General features: G+C 40.3%; 1 protein-coding gene across 12 annotated transcripts in view; it reads left to right on the top strand.

Moving 5' to 3' along the window:
- Window positions 1-22144, top strand: part of NPAS3 (neuronal PAS domain protein 3) — a gene marked incomplete at both ends in the record, with an annotated part of 860982 nt that overhangs the window by 791385 nt on the left and 47453 nt on the right. For all 12 annotated transcript variants that reach the window (XM_079700352.1, XM_079700356.1, XM_079700357.1 and 9 more), the window contains one exon: window positions 5447-5565. In XM_079700352.1, the coding sequence (XP_079556478.1) occupies window positions 5447-5565 (119 nt within the window). The remainder of the gene's footprint in view (window positions 1-5446; window positions 5566-22144) is intronic.

Genomic DNA, 22144 nt, shown 5'->3' on the forward strand with positions numbered 1-22144 from the left:
AGGAACCATGCTATGTGCTATAGGGAATCAAAGTTAGACCTGTCTCCACCCTGCTGCCCTAGCATAAGAGATAAAATGAGAATATAAATAAATGTAAGAACTGGAATATTGGACATATCATGAACTTTGGAGTCAAACAGATCATGGCTGTGTGCTCTACCACTGACTGTCTAGGAGACTTGGACAACATATATTTTTATATATTAATAAAGATTTGGTATTTTCATCTGTCAGCTTGGGCTAAGTTATGTTGCAGTAAATAAAACAATCCCCAAATTATAACAAAGATTATTTCTGTGAGGGTGGGCTAAAGAGTCTGTCCCACATTTTCCTCATTCCAAGACCTGGGCTGATGGAGCAGCCACCATCTGAAATGTTGGAAATCACCAGAGCAGAGAGAAAGAGAAAGTAGCACCTCGTGACCTGCTCTTCTCGAAAATTCCACCTGAAAGTGACATGACTTTTGCTCACATTCCACTGGCCACAGAAAGCCACATGATCCCAAGTGGCTGAGGAAGTCCAGGAAAATTTTTGTAAGAAAAGAAATAACTTGTTACATACTTGACATATACTCATTCTAAAGTTCTAAAGTACATCAGTATCTAACAAAGGTAACAGCATACGCCAGTGAAACAGTTTGGCTTTATCAAGATCATTGCAAAATGAACCAACATCTCTTCCCTTGTCTTGTGAAAGTCATTTTGGTTGTTCGCACTTGGCACAGAATTTCTGAAAAAGGAAAGATTCATTTAGGCAATGAAGTGGTGGAAGAGTATATTTAACTTCATATTTTAATAACTTAGCCCAATGCCACTTCTCCTTTAAAAGGAAAAATACTATGTTCACACTTGAGGAGTTTTGACTTTTCTCAAATCTTAACTTTTCTTTTCTCTCCCACCCCCATCAGGATTTGATGGCAGTTGGAGGCTCTGACACTAGGGTTGCACCACAGACATTTGGAGTGTGCTAAAAAGAAAGGCCCTCTTTATGCTTTGGCCTCATCCACTTGCAGGGACCCTGGAGAGAATCCCAGAAGTGCTCAGAATACACCTGGCCCTTGGCTTGGCCAGTGAGAACTAGATGGTTCTCAGCCACCTCCTCTTCCCTACCTTCATCACCACCTCCTGTCCCTTCAATAATAATAAGGAAGCAGCAACTACAGTACCAGTTAGGGAATCATAAACAGAGGTGGAATAACACAGATATGCTTTCACATATGGTGAAATTTGGTGGAATTTGCCAACATAAAAATTATTACAACTTTTGCTATAAATTGTTCTGTAAATTTCACAAACTATGCAAAAACTGACATTTCAAGAGCTGAGATCTTTTTTTTTTTTTTTTTTTTTTTTTGATGTGGGCCTCTCACTGTTGTGGCCTCTCCCGCTGCAGAGCACAGACTCCGGATGCGCAGGCTCAGCGGCCATGGCTCACGGGCCCAGCCGTTCCGCGGCATGTGGGATCTTCCCGGACCGGGGCACGAACCCGTTTCCCCTGCATCGGCAGGCGGACTCTCAACCACTGCGCCACCAGGGAAGCCCCAAGAGCTGAGATCTTTTAGATTTACTTAAAAGCTGAGGCCCTTGAGATTCACCAAAAGAGATTCTATTTCTTTATCTAGCTTTCAGTTGTGTGGGTCTTGTTTTTGTTTTCTTTTTCAGCTCCTTGTTTATAATTCATAGGTCAAAACTGGCCATATCTGGGCTTTGACCACTTAATCCAGCTTTACCCATCAATTTCTCCTTTGTCTCTGGCAGCAGATATAACTTCTCTGAATCCCAGATTTCTTATGAGATCATGCAGCAATCATGGCCTGTCTCAAAAAGCTGACAGAAACGCGTGTGATATCTAGAAAGCACTCCAATATGCTTTTTTGACATAGATTGGTTCCACGGTCTTTATAGAGCAGAAGTCCTAAGGATACTTTTCTCACTATTTTGTCCTCTCGTCCTATCCTCCCAACACACACACACATCCTTTCTCTATTCAGTGCTACAGTCATGTCGCACGTCACCAAGGCCATGCTCCCTTGGCTCTCTCCCAATAGAACCTTCATCACAATCCGTGCTTCTCACCTGAGACACTTAGAAAGCGTCTGTTCTAAAGTGGCTGCTCCTGTCACATGCAGATAATATGTCTCTTTGCATGAGAGACGCCACTGTCAGAGCTGGGATAACCAGAGCATATTTGCCAGCCCTTGAGCAGACGTGGCTGTGTACGTGTGTGCTGGGAATGAGTTTGTCACGTATCCTTTGGAAGGGCCAGTGTGGCAGGTTACTTCTGTCCCTGTCCTCAGAATTAGAAGGCCGTGTGGAATTAAAGCAGAAATCTTTATCAGAAATCAAACTCTTTGCGAAGTTGCCCTCTCTCTTCTCCCTGACCACCCCCCAATCCCTATGCTCCTGAAAGACAACTTGAGGACCAGTTTAGATTTTCAATCTCAGCTCCACTGGTGCAAAATCTAACCTCAGCATTCCTCTCACACCAGTTGTCCTGGGTTTAATGAACGCTGCTCCTGTATATGTTGGAGATTTAACACACGGGGCAGGGGGATGGGGGCGTTATGTTCACTGCCCAGCCAGAGCAGGACGCAGCATTCGGCTCCACAGCTCATGGGAAGCTCGTGTCTCCCGTTGTGTCACCCAGCGGGAAGCACCTTTGCTGGGGTCTCTAAAGTGCCCACTAAGTGTTTACCTGTGCAGTTCCACGTACTAAAAACGATAACAATTTCTAATGATGCCTGAATTATTCACAGTTACATGGTTCCTTCCTTCCTGGGTCAGGGTATCCTGGACCCCAGCCATAAAACATAGTTCGCTTTTCTGGGAAGTTGCATTTTTCCTCAGCTGTTGCAAACACAATCTCGCTGAACAGAGCTGAACTGTTGAGGCTAAGTTTGTGGTGTGGATTCTGATGACTTCACGTTAGTTCAAGTCTCTGAGGACCAGGGCCAATAAATGTGAAAAGGACACTAGTAGATTGGCATACTTTTCCACTTCCACCAGGATGAAAAAGTGCTATAAATTAAGTCTAACCTTAAATGTATAATCTGTCCTTGGGAGGAAGGAAAAAAAAAAAAGGGATATAGCATCTTCAAGCTCTCGGCATCCCTTACGAGAAAAAATTGGTTCTAAGGGTCTCTGATCTTGTGTTTTAGTAAAATAGAACTGCACGGCTGACTGACAGTTCTGATCTAAAGCATTTACGTTTAAGTTTTGATCTCTCTGCTTTTGATTAAAACTAATGAGCTCATTTAATTCAAAATGGGAATCTCTGATAAGAGAAATAAGGTTGATGTGATTGGATTAGAGGGGCAAATTAAACTCTTAGAGCAGAAGTTTGTGCTTATATAGTGTATTAAAAAGCTGTTGGCGTATTATAGCGTGTTAGATGATGAGAAAAATTTCATAGTAATTCATATTTAATCAGAAGAAATGAAAGTACTAAATATAACATGGCTCTGCTTTTCCCTCGAGTGATAAAAAGCTGTACATTGAAAATGACATCAGATCCGTGCTCTCTAAGACAAAAAAAAGAAGAAAATCTTAAGAGAGACACATAAGAAGGGACACTTGTCAGTGGTTCCATCACCCCAGAAGAGAAATGCTGTAAATATAGGAAAATATAGTCATATTAAGACAAGAATGATACAAGAAAAGCCCTAGACCACAAATAGCAAGGCTTGTTATTATAGTAGCTCGTATTTTTCTTTCATCTGAGCATCAAGTCTAATATAAAAAATAGACATTTCTTTCCCTTAAAAATGTATGGGAGGGGCTTCCCTGGTGGCGCAGTGCTTGAGAGTCCACCTGCCGAGGCAGGGGACACGGGTTCGTGCCCCGGTCTGGGAAGATCCCACATGCCGCTGAGCGGCTGGGCCCGTGAGCCATGGCCGCTGAGCCTGCGCGTCCGGAGCCTGTGCTCCGCAACGGGAGAGGCCACAACAGTGAGAGGCCCGCGTACGGCCAAAAAAAAAAAAAAAAATTTATGGGATATGTTTCATAATTTAAAACTGAAAAGCTTGTTTTGCCTATTTTTCTTTGTGTTTTAATAGCTATTTTCACACCTACTTAATTCTTTTTTTTTTTTTTTTTTTTTTTGCTGTATGCGGGCCTCTCACTGTTGTGGCCTCTCCCACTGCAGAGCACAGGCTCCGGACGCACAGGCTCAGCGGCCATGGCTTACGGGCCCAGCTGCTCCGCGGCATGTGGGATCTTCCCGGACCAGGGCACGAACCCGTGTCCCCTGCATTGGCAGGCGGACTCTCAACCACTGTGCCACCAGGGAAGCCCCTACTTAATTCTTAAATCTCTTTACACATATTTCTTGACCTTCATCCTAGGGAAAATTAGTGCTCTTGTAGGGCTGCTCAAAAGAAATTAAATTTTGTTATTGGACACGTATTTTCTTTTACTTTAGAATAAAAGAAACTTTAAACTACTATTTTAGAAGAGTAAAATTAGAATATTATTAGGCTTTAAAACCCCCAAATTAATTTCTTTTCAGGAAAATACTTAAATTTATAAAACACCTTGGAAGTTTATTTTTAAAGGAAATAGATTCAGGTTGCCTTCTGGCCCGTTTGCATAAAGATGGTTTTAGATCAGCAAGGCTGCAAAATACCATTTTAAGTCAAAACATATTCTGCTTAGTGTAAATACATTTAAAGGGAAAGAGTAACTATCTTGCTTAAGGGAAGCAACTATGATTTTCTCATATCGGAAGCAAAGAAGTAAAAACATAGAGGTTGTTTTTTATTCTGATGAGGGCAGGGGACAAGCTGCCACTAGTGACAAGAAGAGAAGGTTGACACTGGGAGTAGTTTTTGTTTCTGTCTGTATATCCCATTCTCAGCCCTCTACCTCGAGTCAATTGACAAGACTTCATGCCTCTTATTCCCCATAGTGAAGGAAACTGACTCAGAAGGGCAAGGACACGGGCCAGGGTATGGCTGCCCAATACTGATGGTGCCATGGTTCTCAGAACTCCCCAGTAGGCAACTGATCCAAGAAGGTATTTGCAGGGAGAACAAAAAGCAAGTCATCCTTACTCTCATCAGAAGCATCTCTGCCTGAGTCTTGGTTGATCCCGTAAATCTCTGGGGTCCTTGTTTTTTGTGACTGTTCTCTCCATGTGCACCAGCCAAGCCTCAAGATGTGCTACAGTTACTTACTTACTATCAGACCCCACTTGGGGAGCTGCTGGAACTTAAAAGGCCTGAAAAGCCCTTGCTAGAAACTGGAAAGGAGTTTCTTTAGACACATTAATTTTTCTTTTTTATTTTCTGCAAAGTAAACATTTTCTAAATGAGGTAAATTGATTACTACACTCTTAGCAGCCATCAGTCATTTATTTTTAGTGAACTCAAGGATCGTACCTGAGCAGTAGCTGAGAGGGGCTGTGTAGAGATCTAAATCATGTGTATGTATTTTTTTGTATTCTTCAGTGGAGTCAACCAGCCCCAGTCTGCTAACCACTGACAACACCCTTGAGCGTTCGTTTTTCATCCGAATGAAATCTACTCTGACCAAACGTGGCGTGCACATCAAATCATCAGGATATAAGGTAAGCTGGGCTCCAGCAGGGGAAAGACTTCTGTCTCGGGTCAATCCTAGGTCACTTGCATTGAGTTTCCCAGCTGCATTGGGTCCATATAATCAATACATGTGATCTTGAGCAGCCCACAGGGTTCTTAGTTATCTTCCTGTCTCAAGGCAGGGGATTCATTACACCCCTCATTCGCACTTCAGACAGTGCTGGTGCACTAAATGCCTCAGCGAGTGTCTTTCCTTAAAACACATGTTAATAATGCATCAAGTGCTTCAGCACATGCTAGAAATTCACTTTGATGGAGAAGGTGAGCCAGATTCACATCCGTCCTTAAGATGACCATTCTAGAACTACTACCATAAGAATTCTACTTCTCCCACCTCCCCCTTCCAATCCCCCCTTTCTCTTTAGAGAAAGACTGTCCATTTTAATAACAGCTTGGCCACCAAGATTCATACATGTAGATAAGAAAATCAGGTTGGACATCAGAAATCCTAATTTTGAAATCACAGTGACTGAACATTCAGTCACACCTTAGCATAGATAGAACACTCCACATACAGAAAATATGTTCCGCACAACAGCAAAGACCAAGCCCAGAGTCATAATCTACATTATTACCATTCTAAGGTTAAGGATATAAAAGCTTTCTAATCTTGGGAAATTCCAACGTTTCAGTTACTATAGCAACATAAATTAAGACCTATGAAATTCATGAAATGCCTTTGGCAACCCGAATCTTATCAGTTTTACAACACACTAACCAATCTTTCAAACAATATTTATTATATGAGGAGGGCAAACAGATGGAATGCACTGTCGCTGTGGCCGGCATGACCTTTCCCCACTGGGGAGTCTAGAGCGTCCAGTAGCCCAGTTCTTGTGGGACAATGCCATAACCTTGTCAGGGATGGTAACGGTCATTTTCATCAGGCTTTAAAAACCTTACATAAGTCATCAGGAGGCTAGCAGCTGCTCAGAATCAGGCATTTTCTTTGACATTAATTCTTCTGTAAAAAGGAAGGTTGTGGTAAAGCAGGTCCTTCTAAGGATGACTTTTAGCTGAGCTGTCCTACAGCCCCAAGGGCACGTGTGGAACACCCTTAACCTTTAACAGGGTTCAAAGCAAGGGAGAGCACCCCCGCCCCGGGCAGCGCCCTGTGCAGTAGCTCCCCCTACAGAGGGATTTGTTGGCCTGTTACAAAGGGATATGTCGGAGGACAAAAAAACAGACTATCTTTAGGACCATCATGTGTTTTCCTGCCTCACGGAAACACTGTACATTTATTAGTTGTTAACTGTGTAGCCTTAGCCAGTTTGGAATTCTATAAGCAAACTATAGGTGTAGTGATTATTGTCATTTTAATGCTAGAAAGATGCATTCTTGGCATTCCAACTTTTCTGTCAGCATTTGTTCTTCACCTTTCCTGGTTTTTCCTGGTCTGTAGCAGGCATATCCCAGAAGGGAAGAAGGGTGGAAGAGGTGAGGTATATTTTGAAAAAGCAATATCTAGTGTAATTCAATATCATTAGATAACTTAATTTTTTGAAAACCAACAAAAAATGATTATTACTTTCATACAACAAACTAGAGATTGTAAAGCTCTGCAACATTTTATTTGCCCAACAGTGGGAGTATGGTAAAAAAAAATAATAATAATAACAACAATATAGAGAAATAGTTTGAGTTTCAGTCTAGGCAAGAGACTAAGTGGCTTGGGTTCTGTTGGTTCTGTCATTCGGACAGCTCAGCCAAGCTGTTTGGCTACATGATCTGAAATTGGAGAAGCTAATTTCTTAAATATTGACAGAACATTCATTCACTATTTTGACAAATGTTTATTGAACTCCTAATATGGCGTTTGTTCAAGATCCTAAACTCATCTTTGAGCACCAAAACGTCCCTGCCAACTGCTAACGAACAGGGGGGAAAGAGACCATAATAAGTAAATAAATAAAGAAGGTGATTTCAGAGAGCGATGAAGGCTAAAACAACAGTAGCTAACATTTGTGCACACTACAATATGCTGAGCGTGGGACAGCTTATGTGTATTGTCCTCATGACAATCCAGGAGGAAAGCGTTTTCATTGTTTCCATTTTACAGATGAACAAACTAAGGCTGGAGAGGTTAATTACACACCCAAGTTCACACACTGAAGGGACAGAGCTGGGGTTTGAACTCGGGGAGTCTGGCTCCATGTCCCCTGCACTTAACCACTAGGCCACACTATTAGGCAGAGAGTGAAGCAAGGTAATGTGAGGGAGTGGCTGGTGGGGACCACTTTAGACAGGGTCACAGAAGGTCTCCCTGAGGAGGTGACATGTCACCTATGAGAGGTGAATGAAAAGGGACCTCCATGAAAACATAAATGGAAGAAGAGTGTTTCTGGAGCTCCTCTGGTGTAGGATTAAGACACCTTGCTCTAAGAAGGGAAACAAAATAGTAAAAAGCATAACCTTGAACATCCAGGATTAGAAGAGATTTAGAAGCTGTTCCAGTTTCCATCAAATTATATAATGTTAGAGTGATCATACTCCTCTGACAGTACCTCTTTCTCAAGATATCCTGAAAGTCTCCATCCAATGCTTACTTTCCTCCCAGAACTGCTAACATGAGAGTTGATTCATCCACTGTTCCCCCAATAAGATGAATCATTCAACAGACCCAGCTCTCCCCTCCTCCTCCACAGTGAACTTCCCTCATTAATTAACCTTGTCTGGAAGTTAGTAGAAGAGCTGATGAGAAGCCGTGACATGACACAGCTGAATAACATCCCTATTTATCTGTTCATTCTTAGTAAATAAATCTAACAGCTTATAAAACATTCAAATAAAACTGGTAATCACCCCACCACCACACAATAAACACAAATAAAAAGAAACAGAGATGATAATTTCTCCATACTCCCAATATTCTCCCTAATTTATTACCATTGTTTGCTGCTTTCTTTTCCCTTAGTTAAGGATTCAAGATGTTAAGCCTTGCTCAGTGCAAGTCACTATATCTCTCTCCATTTTTTCTGTGTCCTTGGCACATGGGCTGTTCTCACTTTCTCCATCACTTTTTAGTGTTACCGTTGTTGTCACTGACAGTAATAATAGTAGCAGAAGTACCACTTATTGAACATTGGCAGGCACAGTACCGCTTTATACTTATTTTGTCTAATCCCCACAACTTTATATAAAAACTTCCTCTGTGCCGGGCATTGTTCAAGCTTTATGTTCTATTATTATGCCCATTTTGCAGGTGGTGAAACTGAGGCTTTCAAAGTTTCAATACTTTGCCTATATTCATTCTTACAGCTCTTAAGTAGCTACTGAGGAGCCAGGATTGATCCAGGCATTTAGGTTCCAAAGTCTGCCCTGTTCACTCCTCTGCTTCAATGCTTAATGGATTAAGTCCAAAGAAGCACTCAGCACAAACTGGACCTCAGCAAAGGAAAAATTAATCTAAGTTTTTAAAAGAAAATCCTCTTGTCTGATTAAGACCTTACCTTGGTGGCTCAGCATATTCCACAGCACTAGTGTACAGAGATTTACCTTCCTTTCTAGGGTATATGATACCCACTCAGATACCCAGGACCAAGAATTCTAGCCAAAGAAGTGCCAGTCTGGATCTGCTAATTCAGGTAGAGAGTGGGATATAAATTGGCGTTGCTTCCACACCCCAAGCCTCAGGAAAGTCACCCTCTCTCCTCCAATGAAGTTTCCCAGCTGTGAGCTGACATTCCTTGTCTCTGTCCCCATTTGCTTTGAAATCCACAGTGGTGCGTTAGCTGGACCAGCCACTTTTTTTTTTTCTTTTTTTTTTTTTTGCGCTACGCGGGCCTCTCACTGTTGTGGCCTCTCCTGTTGCGGAGCACAGGCTCCGGACGCACAGGCCCAGCGGCCATGGCTCACGGGCCCAGCCACTCCGCGGCCTGTGGGATCTTCCCAGACCGGGGCACGAACCCGTGTCCCCTGCATCGGCAGGTGGACACTCAACCACTGCACCACCAGGGGAGCCCTGGACCAGCCACTTTTTAAGCCTCAGGGGCTTCCTTCTTGTTTAGGTCTCACTGCTGGCCACATATCTTAACATAACAGGGCTCTTCCTTTCAGTCACACCGCATCAATAATCTGCCTTCTTGATTAGGTCTAGGTCTGGGGGAACTTCTTAGGTATAGCACAGGGGACAAAAGGAGATAATGTAGTCAGGGAAATTAGAGAAGGAAAGACTTACAGGGTCGCCTCCTTACCTCTTGTCTTTGGAGGATAGTTTCCTTTGGGGTGGTACTGTCCATTTTATAACCTATTCTTAAATGCCCACCGGCACCACTGTGATTTCTAGAGTATTTATCCACACACATGGTGATGTCCTACCTCTCAAGGTATGGTAGAACATCCTCGACTGGGGAACACAGACAGAGAGAGAATCTCTGTTATGTTTATACAGTGCTGAGAATGACTCCTTGAAAATCCGCAAGTTCCGGGAGTTCCTGCTCTGACACATACAAACAGATTACTAAGGGAGGGTGGGGGAGCTCCAGATACTTAAAAATAAACAGTCCCCCATCTGGGATGACTTGGCTATGGATTTGCCTGTAGCTACGTGTTGAGCTAAATGATTTCTGAAATCTATCCAACCTCCTTATGGTATAAAGAGTCAAAGTATAAATAATAATAGAGAAAATACTGTGTAGGTCTGCTAGTTTATTCAGGCTGCTGATATAATTCAGCTTTAAGAACCTCTGTTGATATCTAAACATGAGGTAACAAAAGCAAAAAATTAGAGGGTGCTAATTAGCTAAAGGCAATTCTTTTGTCTTTTCTAAGCCCACAAACATGAACATCTTTAAAATCTTCTCTTGTTCATTTTTTTTTTTAATTCATGGTTGCAGCCATTCTGTAGAGTAAGGCACTTCCATAATTTTAACAGTGATTTGTTTTCTTTGGGGTGTCATAGATGCCTTTAAGGATTTGATGAAATCTGTAGCACCTCTCCCAAGGTAAATGCATTTTCCATCAGGAAGTTCTTGAATCCCTGAAGTGTATCCAGTGATTTCAGGTCACAAAACCCTATTTAATATGATGATATCTTTGGTACTTATTAAGAAATCAAGTTAGTGCATCTTCCAGAATTTATTTCACCAATATCACAGTAGTCCTTTCCTTCCTCCACATTTCTCCCTCCCTTTTGCCCATTTAGTGTTAATAATACATATTGAAGTCCTGTGACAAAAGACATCAACTCCTAGATTACAAAAGGACAAAGTGAAGATTTACATTTTGATCCCCACATGCACATAATCTTCTGAAAAAGTATTTCTCAGAAAATATTTTTCATAAAAATTATACCGACTATTAAAAGATTTTATCTGTGGTTGAGAATTATTTTCTGTGGCACATGGTCCTCCTTTGTTTCCTGGTCGCGTCACTAGGATTTCCAATGTCAAAATCACAGCTAGGTCAATTTTAGAGTTGAAGGCTTTTCATATGCAAACGTGTTCCTGATTGAATGTGTATACTGACAAGACTCACGATAATAGCAGACAAGAAGGGAATTACTACTGTTTCAACCATCTGGGATTTTAGTTCTTAGTTTAATTCTTATTAAACCAAGTCTATAATACTAAGATATCAACCCCTCCCTCTTGATCACCTGCCACTTTACTGTGCTGCCAGAGTTGGTTGAATCCACCTGCTTCTATTGCCATTCCTCCAGTTTAATGCCTTTTTCTGGATCTGTTGTGAGAAATTCCCAAATTACCTCCCAGCAGATTTACTTCTCCACTCTACTGTGAATTCTGCTCCATGGAATAGCTTCCCGAAGTCTCAGTGATCATTTACTTCTCTGCTCCCGAGTCTTCAATGGTTCACTGTGCCAACATATTCAAGAATTTGGTCCTTGGCTACCACCATCTCCATCATTCTTTTTTGGAACTCTTAGTACTGATGCTCTAATAAAATCAGTCCAATCATCTTTCCTGAAATACATCTGCATACTCACACTGCTGTGCTTTTGGCCATGATATTTTTTTTCCTAAAATGCCTTTCTGCTACACTTCCACCTGGAAAACTCTTACTCAACCAGTATGGCACCACTCAAATATCACTTCTCTTTGCATCTTCCCCAGTGCACTTGTCCCTTCTCCTCTGTGCTAAAATAGCATTTTTAGTTTTTACTTAAGCTCTCTGTGCCTTGGTTTTCTCACCTGTAAGATAAAACTATTATTAGTTTGTAACCCAAAGAATCTTTCTACAGATCAAATGAAATAACATAGTCTAGCTATTTTCTCTCCATTTTATGAAGCACTTTTATAGAACTTCATATGAACCTCCCAATAATTCTTTTAGGTAATTGCCTCTGTTTCCCATCTTGAAGATGGGTAAAATGGAGCCACAGAAGTATGAATTGACTTGTCTAAAGTCACATAAATGGTAAATGGCAAAACTGAGAGAAATATCCAGATCCTCCAATTTCAAATTCCTTCTTCTTTCCCATATACTACATTGGATAATGGGTGCTTTCTTATTCTGCTTTCTTCCGTCAGCACCTAGCATAGTATTCTGCATGTAGTTGCCATTCAGTAAATGTTAATGGAATTGAATTGAATTTCATGCTCTCTCTTTTTCTGAGATAAGAGTGAAAATGTTGACAGTACTGAGACCTATAACATAACACTACAGAACCTGCTAACTGACATCAGTGTCTTTTGGATGTGACCACTGGAGCAGCTATACACCCAGATGACTCTACCATGATCTGGCTCCCATTCCTCCATCTTGCCTGCTACAATATTGTTACTCTGTACCAGTGCACCTTATGAAAATCAGAATATATCACATCTACAGCATTCCCTTGAGCCATCAGTTGAGAATTCCTTTCAGAAAACAAAAAATAAAGTCATCTTAGCCTCACTTATTCATCAGGATTTCATATTGGCATCTGGTGATCACCACTTTATTTCTATTAAATCATCTTTCAAGACTTTTTTTCTGGATATTAACATTTTGAGGCTCTATATCTCTGAAAACTAGAGCAATATTCAATAATATCCTGCATTCTGGCACAACTCTGTGATTTGTTAAAGACTGCTAAAAATATGTGAAGTGTTGTTATGGGGTGGCAGGTTCTTTCTTTGCCCAAGAGGGTAACTGTATGCAGTGAGTTTTAATTGTACCAGGAGAAGTTTAGCTTGGAACTATGACCAGCACTAATGTAGGGGCGAATGGGGAGGTGGTCCTTCTCTGGAGATTTCTAAGAGCATACACGAAACTCATCACTTAGGAGTCTTTCCTCATAGACAAGTGTGGACAGATTAGATGCCATTTGGATGTTTCTCCAGTCTGAGATTGAGAAATGTTCCAGGTGTCCGGACATATCAATGCTTCTCCTGAAGCCTTTGCTTCAGCTTTGTGTTGTCTTGAAATGACGACTATGGTATTCCAAGCTTCACAAAATGTAACTGTCTTGTCAAATCAATAGATGAATTTTCAGAGAAGACCAAAAATTCTGTCAACCCATTCAGGCTTTCTAAGACTACATATATATTGCCTTTCAATCCTCAACCCAGACATCCAGAATAAATTGAAGGAGAAAGAAACTTCCAGGGTAGAACTTACAGGCAGAGGTTATCCTGATGAGAAATGCAAATAGAGGAGAGAACCAATAAAATCAAGTTTTTAAAATCCTATTATCTCCTTATAGTCCCTGCTCACCTCTGCACAATTGTCCATTACAACGGGGTTTCCAGTGTCATTTTAAATATAACTGACATTGTTTCTGATCTTAAAGAATTCATTTCCCATTACCAAGACATGACAGTAGTTCTAGCTTGGGATATGTCATTTCTGCCAGGACTAATCAGCTAGCTATTTTACCAACTAGAGGCATAACCACTAGCTGTTCTGTGAAGTGTCTGTAAACTTTATGTCAGTAACTGCCACCCAAGTATGTTGCTAACTTACAGGTACTTCATTTTCCGTTGTACAGATTTTAGAAAGCAGGTAGACAAACAAGAGCATCCCATCTTTGACTAATTCTAGATCTTTTCAGTTTGGCTTTCTGAGTCTTTGCTAGCTAAGAATAATGAAAATGATGATCACTTTGAAAATGACATCAATGATGCAAAAATTAACAAACCTTTCTGTATATAAAGTCATTTAACTAACGAATACCCTTCCAAAATTATCATAATGTCTTTGTAAGTATATTCTCAATCTAACAGATTTTAAAATATCATCTATTATGAGACTTTGGCCAATTAAAAAGATTTTTAAAAGAAAGAAAAAACAGACTTAAGAACAAAAAGTAAACATAAGCACAGTCCCTCGCTTTTTCAAGCTCAGCACTCTTGGATGTGCTGAGATGCCCCAACAATAACCACAAAGGTCCACAATTTCCGTTTCCCTAAAGTAATCTCTTGATCCAGTGGTCCAAAGTAGCAATTACTTAACTCTTTACAGAGTTCAAGGGCTTCCAGATATGGTACCTTGTCTGACCCTCATTACCTCAAAACTATCTCACTGAAGAGTGATTAACCACATAGGCTATGACATCAAACAGCCCAAAATTTGGACTTGGTCCTGCCTTTCCTGACTCAACGATTTTAAGTATATTGTTTAACCTCTTTAAGCATCTATTTCCTCTCCTGTAAAGTGAGAGTACCAATGGAACCTCCTTCATAAGACTATTGTGAAATAAAGTGGATAGTGCAGATACAGTCAGTTCTACCACAATGCCTGGTCCATGGTGAGCACACAATACATGTTCATATGTGAAGTTTCATGTTTATGGAACTCGTATTATGAGTTTGATAAAGGTTGATCTAGACAGTCCAAAACCTTAACTTCCACACCTCTGCATATGCACCTATAACTATGGAAAAGTAGTAATTCATCAATAACATTTCTGATTGTCTCCTGGAAGTTACATGTGCTCTAGAATAATCAATGATTTCTTCTAAATATAGAAAATGCATTTATTTCTGGGAAATTTCTCCCTGCTCAAGTGTCCTGAATATGGATTTGATTAGAAGATACAAAATATAACTGAAATACGTCATCTGCCCCTTTAACAAAAGAAACCCAGACCAAATGGTTTTCTTTGGAATTGATTTAGCATCATGGCAAGACTAATATCGCCCTTTAATGTAAGAAATGAAGTAGGGCAGGGCCAATTTGTTGTTGGTGGTCTCTGGAATAAATGGAGCATCTAGTTTCCTATAAGCCCACAAGTCTCCACAGTTTGCTTAAAGCATCTATATACACATAAACTGAACCCCCTGAGGAAGGCAGACCACCACTGTGGCTTGAGCCCAGCTTTATCTCAGGAGTACCATACATGACATTCCAGAGAAGATTGGGTAGATTCATTCCAAGTACAGAAAAAGAGCCAGGATCCTGGAGTTCCTATCTTCTCATAGAGTGACTTCCTAGGGGACGAGGGACTAATCTCATTTTTCCATCTCTCTGTGAATGCCCTCCACTATCAGACTAAAAGAATGGCCTCATTGCAAAGTGCTTTGAGTTACAAGACTGATTTAAACAAGAGTCATCTCTGTAATCAGTTCTCAACCCTCTGTAGTAATACTCAAGAGAGACTTTGGCCTGCTGCCTTAACTGCGTGCCTGTGTGTGTGTGTGTGTGTGTGTGTGTGTGTGTGTGTATTTAATCTGAACTATCAGTGGGGCAGTGGATATTTCTAAGTTGCCATGTTGGAAACACTGCTTTCAGCTTATTCCTGGCAATGGTCTACGGAAGCAATCCATATAAGTTATTGTTTGACTGGTAGCAGTATTTACACCTCCTTTTCACCAGGGCTTTTGGACCTGCTTTTTATTCTCCCTGGAGTATATATTGCCCTCAGGTATACCCATGGATCACAACTGAATTTCTTGCAGCTTTCTGCTCAGATGTCCCTTCCCTCACCACCTCCTATAAAATAGCTCAAGACACCCTCTGTCCCCCATCATCTGCTTTATCCTGCTGCCTTACTGTTCTTCAGAACACTTACAATCTAACATATCTTAAATTTGTCTGTATATAATTTTTCTCCCCCATGACAGTGTAAGCTGAAGCTCCTAGAATAGTTTCAGTCACATAGTAGAAATTCAATAAACATTTTTTTTTAAAAAAAGAAGGAATTTATAAATATTGGGCATTGCCTGTACTAACTAAGGCCAGAATATATTCCTTTCTTGGGTCAATATTCCTGTCCTTTAAGGAGGATATAGAGATGAGACTATTCATCCAATAGAATTATATAATTTTTTTAGTTTCCAGGCCCTATTACTAAGTTTTACTAATTGAAGTAAAACTTCAATTAGTAATTACTAATTGAAGTTTTCTTCAATTTCCTTTTAAAAAACCTTCACTAATGGCTGACATATTCTATGACATATTTTTCATGCTACCATATTCAGTTTTTTGAAAATCAACATGTATTTAACTTGTACCCCACTTATACCCAATTCTAGTGTCTAGAACTCTGAAAGCACAATCAAGAGTCACTTGATTATTACTTGGTAGTTCTGAATATATTTAACAGTTCTCAACAGCTCCTTGTTAAATGTCCTTCAAACTCATGACTCCTTGTAGAAGTCATGAAAACAGAGTGGCTTAATAGGGGCACACCTGGTGAGGGGATTCAGAAAATTTCATCCCGTTACCAGCACATTGCTGCTTACTTGCTATGTAACATTGGACAAGCAGCCTGGTTATTCTGGGCTTCTGTTTCCTTGCTAGAAATGAAACAACGATATGACTTGCCTTCAGTGTTCTTTAGTCATTTGATGGTTGAGATTACTTCCTCCCTAGAATATGCTCTCTACATTAGGGTGAAAGCCCCTCTGGGATACTCAGGGGGGAATGGAAATAGAGGATCTGCCTAATAGGAGCAGCCCCTGACTCCTGGGAAGAGAGAGCTTAAGGCCTGCCAGGAAGTTCCAACAAAGGCCACACAGTTACCAAGAGCTGCCATATTGCCTCGTGGGCAGTGCTGGTTTGAGAAATATTCCAGCAAACATTTAACTGAATCACTGCAGCAAGGGAGAAGAGGTCTGGGGAGGATTTTGTAATCCTTAGAGAGAGCTCAGTCAACTTTGTACCTTGTCCTATGGCTAGACTAGACCCTGAGGAATCAATCTAGATCCTAAATTGAGGGCAAAAATAAGATGATGATTTGATAGTAATACTCTCTTGCCTTATTCCATGAGCAGTGACAAATTTCTTTTCCTTACTCGCTTTAACGCAATATGTACTCTTTTAATGCCAAATAACAGACAATATCATGTTCTTATTAAATTTATCTCTGTTCCCCTTTAATTTTTTTGCAGTTGGCTTACTGTTGTCTGAAATAGTTATGTTTCCAGTTGAAGGGAAACGCCTCTTTTAACCTGACTGGAATAGCCCTAGAGGCAGTTAAGTCTTTGAGTTCTTTAACGATAAGTGGAGTTAGCGATATCATAAGTGTCAAACCCCTCAAAGAAAGGTAGCATAGAAATGTAAAATATTCTTATTCGTCAATTGTTATTTTGTAATAAACTACTATCTTCTCTCTGAAATGCATCTTTTCTCTCTGTGCACTGGAAAGATCAGGAGAGTGATACAGTTTGCCTAAGGACCCAGATCCCAAGCATCTCGGCACATTGGAGGAACCTTAAGTTATGTGGACTTTACCTCTAGGACACAAAAATGGTGGTGCCTAATACTTCCCTGTTCTCAAGCCCTCAGCCCTTTTAGGTCAACCACAGTGAATTAGAGCCCAGAAGTCAACATGGATGGGCAGCAAGCCAGTCAGTAGGTGAAAAGGGAATGAAGCCCAGAACCAACAGGCCATACTATCACCGTGCCATAGAGGGAAACAGAATCCAAAGCCCGGAGAGGCCCCTCGTCCAAACTTCCTCCCCAGACAGTGGTTCTCCCCTTGGGGAAAGCATCAGTGGAGGTGCCACAGAGCCCATGACACATTTTGACCCCCAAAGGATCCTTTTCTTCCCGCGTACATAAATCACACCTCCTAATCATGCCATCCAGTCCTGAACATGTTACAAGGCTGGTGCTCTGCTAGTGAGAATTCATAGGCACCTGCTCTTGATTTTCTTCCTACTTAGAATAATTTTCACACAGCTATGATATTGCTGAATGATTCTGTTCAGAGTTCCAAATGGTAAGGCTCAAACAAGAAGGGATATGTTGCGTGTTTGGATTGTAGTGATTTCAGCTCTTCCTCTTTTTTTACAGCATCATTAGTAATCTGTCATTCTAATAATAATAATTCCCTTTTGACATCATGGAGGTAAGAAGAAATCATCACTGACATCAGAAATGAGGTGATATTTCAGCAGTATTATTTTACCGAAGATACAATGGAAAGCTTTATTACTCCCCATGCCTTTAAAGAAAGCTGAACAAGGCATACGCTGACCCTAGAGCTTATCAACTTCAGTTCCTTCAAGACTGATATGAAATAACTAATTTTAATTGTTCCAACCAGAGTTTCAGAATGTGGTTTCCCCCAAAGTTTTCCATCTACGTAATGGAAACATTTTCAAAAACAAGCTTTATCCATCCATAATAAACTGGGGAATCAAAAGAAAAGTCTATTGTAACTAAGAACAATTTATAATTTTCATTCTTTAGCATCACCTTTTGTTCCAAGTATTTAGGGATTGATTTCACTCAGTCATGCAGTCAATACTGATTGTGTACCTGTTGTGTATTACACACTGGGGTACTAGGAAGACAACGATGGATAAAAGAGAGTCCTTGGTCCAGAGAACAGAGTCTAGACTTATGCAGGCACACAAAGAAATGGCCAAGACAATAATACAATATGTGCTGTAATAGGGATCTGTTCAAGAGCAATGCAAGGAAGGACAGATGGTCCCTGACTTATGATGTTTTGACTTATGAATTTTCAACTTTACAATGGCACAAGAATGATAGACATTCAGTAGAAACTATATTTCAGATTTCAAATTTTGATCTTTTCCTGGACTAGCGGTATGTAATACAATAATCTCACTGATGCTGGGCAGCCGCAGCCCTGTGATCATGAGGTTAAACAGCTGATACACTTCAACCATTCTGTACCCATTCTCTTTTTCACTTTCAGTACAGTATTCAATAAATTACATGAGGTTTTCAATGCTTTCTTTAAAAATAGACTTTGTGGGCTTCCCTGGTGGTGCAATAGTTAAGAATCGCCTGCAATGCAGGGAACATGGGTTTGAGCCCTGGTCCGGGAAGATCCCACATGCCACGGAGCAACTAAGCCCGTGCGCCACAACTACTGAGCCTGCACTCAAAAGCCTGCGAGCCGCAACTACTGAGCCCATGTGCTGCAACTACTGAAGCCTGAGTGCCTAGAGCCCATGCTCCACAACAAGAGAAGCCACCGCAACGAGAAGCTCATGCACCACAACAAAGAGTAGCCCCTGCTCGCCATAACTAGAGAAAGCCTGTGCACAGCAACAAAGACTCAATGCAGCCAAAAATAAATAAAAATTAAAATTAAAAAATTTGTAAAAAAAATAAAGTGAAATTAGCTTAAAAAAAAAGACTTTGTGTTAGATAATTTTGCCCAACTGCAGGCTAACATTTAAGTGTTCTGAGCTCGTTTATGGTAGGCTGGGCTAAGCTGTGATGTTCATTAGATTAGGTGTATTACATGCATTTTCTACTTAAAATATTTTCAGCTGATGATGGGTTTATCAGGATGCAACTCCATCGTAAGTCCAAGAAGATCTGTAAATGATTACGTCTGGTGGAAGAGGAGAGAGTCTCAAAGAGAACATGATTTTAGCCAGCTCATAAAGGATACACTTACCCTAAAGAGATATTAGGGAAGGAACTCTACACAGATGGAATAGTATCAGCAAAGAGATGAAGGCATCAAGTGCATTGAGCAGCAGGAAATCTGGTCCTCAAGGAAATCAGGAGTGAAAACATCTAATCTGACTCAGCAAATGTAGATGGGAGTAGAAGTCTTTATTTAATAAAGAAGTCTTTATTGTATTTATTTAGTACAATACCAGCCCAATGGGCTCATCAGTGTTCAGGATAATAAGAATGAAGATTAAGACTGTTTCATTCTAACTAAACCTTTTGCTTTCAAGAAAAAGATCACTATTTTCTGAAAAGGAGACCAAGAAGATTGTTCTCAGCCCCTAGGATAAGAGAATAAGTATGCGGATTTAAGTCATTGAATAATTCCCTTTGGAATTTTCTCAGTGTATTTTTCCTTCCATCATTCTGCCCTATATTGAGGACAGGGATTTCCTCCCCTCACCCCCCCTTGAATCTTAGATGCTGGTATAAATAGATATTCTGAAAGCAGAAATATGATTTTTCTAGAGCCAGTAACTCAAGAAAAAAACCTAAATTCTTTATGCATTGAAGTCTTGGATTGCAAAATGAATCAGAAAAGGAAGACTCACACAGACTTCAGTCACCCAACTACTTGGTCTGTACACTGTTAGGTATCTAGATTCTGGGAAATGTCTGAGTACTTGGCACAATATAAGCAAAGCCTACGTTTCAGGCAGCCTAAGGTTTCCCTTATATATACCATTTACTAAAACCCCTGGCTTTAAGGATGACAAGTTTTTTCTCATTAAAAAAAAATTATTTGTTCATCAACTCATTTACTTCTAATGCTGGTTAGCTATCCAGCCTTTCTAGTAATTGTAGCAACCTTTATAAACAGTATTATCTGAGCACCCAGTCCCTTTGTTCCAGAAAGATCTCTGCATGTCAGATCAGTTACAATTCATCTGCAATTAAACGACTGTTCTCAAATGAACAGCAACCAATGACATAACATCTGAATGTGATAACCACGCAAATATTCAATATTGTAAGTGATATGTTTAAAAATCAAATACAGTATGTAGCTATTGGATTTTCACTATGAGCATACTTTCGCCCTCTCTCTTCTCCCACTCCCCAGAAAATAAAATTTTATATTCCTGGATTGAACACCTAATTACTTTTTTAAAAACAAATATTCAAAAATAAAAAGAAGAAAATCACTTTTGCTCTATTTTTGCAGTGTCTGCATAGGCTTTATCTTGCTATCAAAGATAATACAATACTTCGGTGCTGTGTGTTGCAGATCATTAGTTGAGTTGCTTTTTAACCACTTGATTTTATTTATTTTTCTTTCTCAAACATCTTTTTCTTCTCTGAATAATCAGTGCTCCCCATTGCTCTCAAATGCATCCACTTCTGTCACTGCAAAGCTAGCGCAACCCCATGGAGTGCCCTCCCAAACCATGCAGGAGCCATTTAAGAGGAGATCTTTTTGTTTAAGTCAGCTCTCAGGATAGAAGGGGAAATCACATCCCCAGTTGGCTCCTGACTTTTTCATTATCAGATGCAGAGGCTAGAAAAGAGAACTGGACAAAAAATGGGTTTGGGTGTGTGTTTGGTTTTTTGGCGTGTGCTAAAGCCACACAGAGCTGACGCACAATAAACAAATATGCATTGGGGGTTGTTTTCAGTCACTTTATAGACATATGCATTCATAAATTTTGTTACGGTTGTAAGAAGCCGACTTTGATGGGACCAAACTCACAGACGAGCTTTCGATAACTGGAGCAACCACAGTCTAACTTTATGTTGACAATTTATCAGCTCCTCTCCATCAAGGAAAATTGTTTTTTAGTGCTTGCCTATTAGCAATCACATGCATAATATGAAACTGAGTTCTGGGGAGGACGGCCTGCCATCTGTCTTTCTGATATTTTTTTTTTTCAGTCTTTCACACTCAAGTTCAACTTTCTGTGTATCAGAATGCTGTAAAACAGGATTCACCCATAAGATGGGCACTTAGCAAGAAAAATGGGCCAGATACCAATGTTATCTTAGAACTTGCAGACTCTCAAAAAGGAAAATCATTGATACCCCAATCTGTGAGTTATCTTTTCAGTGCTCTTCAAATTCTGCCTGCCTCTCAAAGCCAACTTTAGTAAGGCTGGTTCTTCTTAGAGAACAGTTCATTAGTGTGCTTCGAGATGTATTAAAGCACTTTTATAAAAATGAAAATTTAAAGAGAAAGTGGAACGCAACGTGGGGTTAAGAAAACGGAGCTCTAAAGGACTGGCGTGAAGAATGAAAAAGATGTATTTAGTTTCCCTTCCAAGTTCCAACATGCTAAGATTTTTATCAATAATATTGTTTTTCTGCAACAATACCTGCCTCTGGGAAAATCTGCCCTGTAGCTGTCAGGATTTTACTTCTCAAAATATGCTTAAGATGATTCTGGTAAATTGATAAAAAAAAGTAGTACACCCCGCAATGTAAAGAATTGCTCAAAAGCCAATTCATGTGTAACTGCATTTGTGTGACAGGGCATTTATTATGCTATAAATTCCATCACTGATTTTGGCCAGTTCAGATTGATTCTACAGTAACTGTAAGTAATGAACCTTCCAGAGCCAAAGGGGGGAGGAAAGCCAGAGGAGGAGAAATAGCCAGTACACTTGTGGCTGTGGAAATACAAATCATAGGCTTCATTTAGTCACGGCTCTTATCAGATTGTGCAGCCAATACCCTACAAAGCAGGAAAATATATATCCAGAAAAAGCTACAGGTTCCTTGACCTGA

Source organism: Hyperoodon ampullatus (assembly GCF_949752795.1).
Source record: "Hyperoodon ampullatus genome assembly, chromosome: 3".
NCBI lineage: Eukaryota > Metazoa > Chordata > Mammalia > Artiodactyla > Ziphiidae > Hyperoodon > Hyperoodon ampullatus.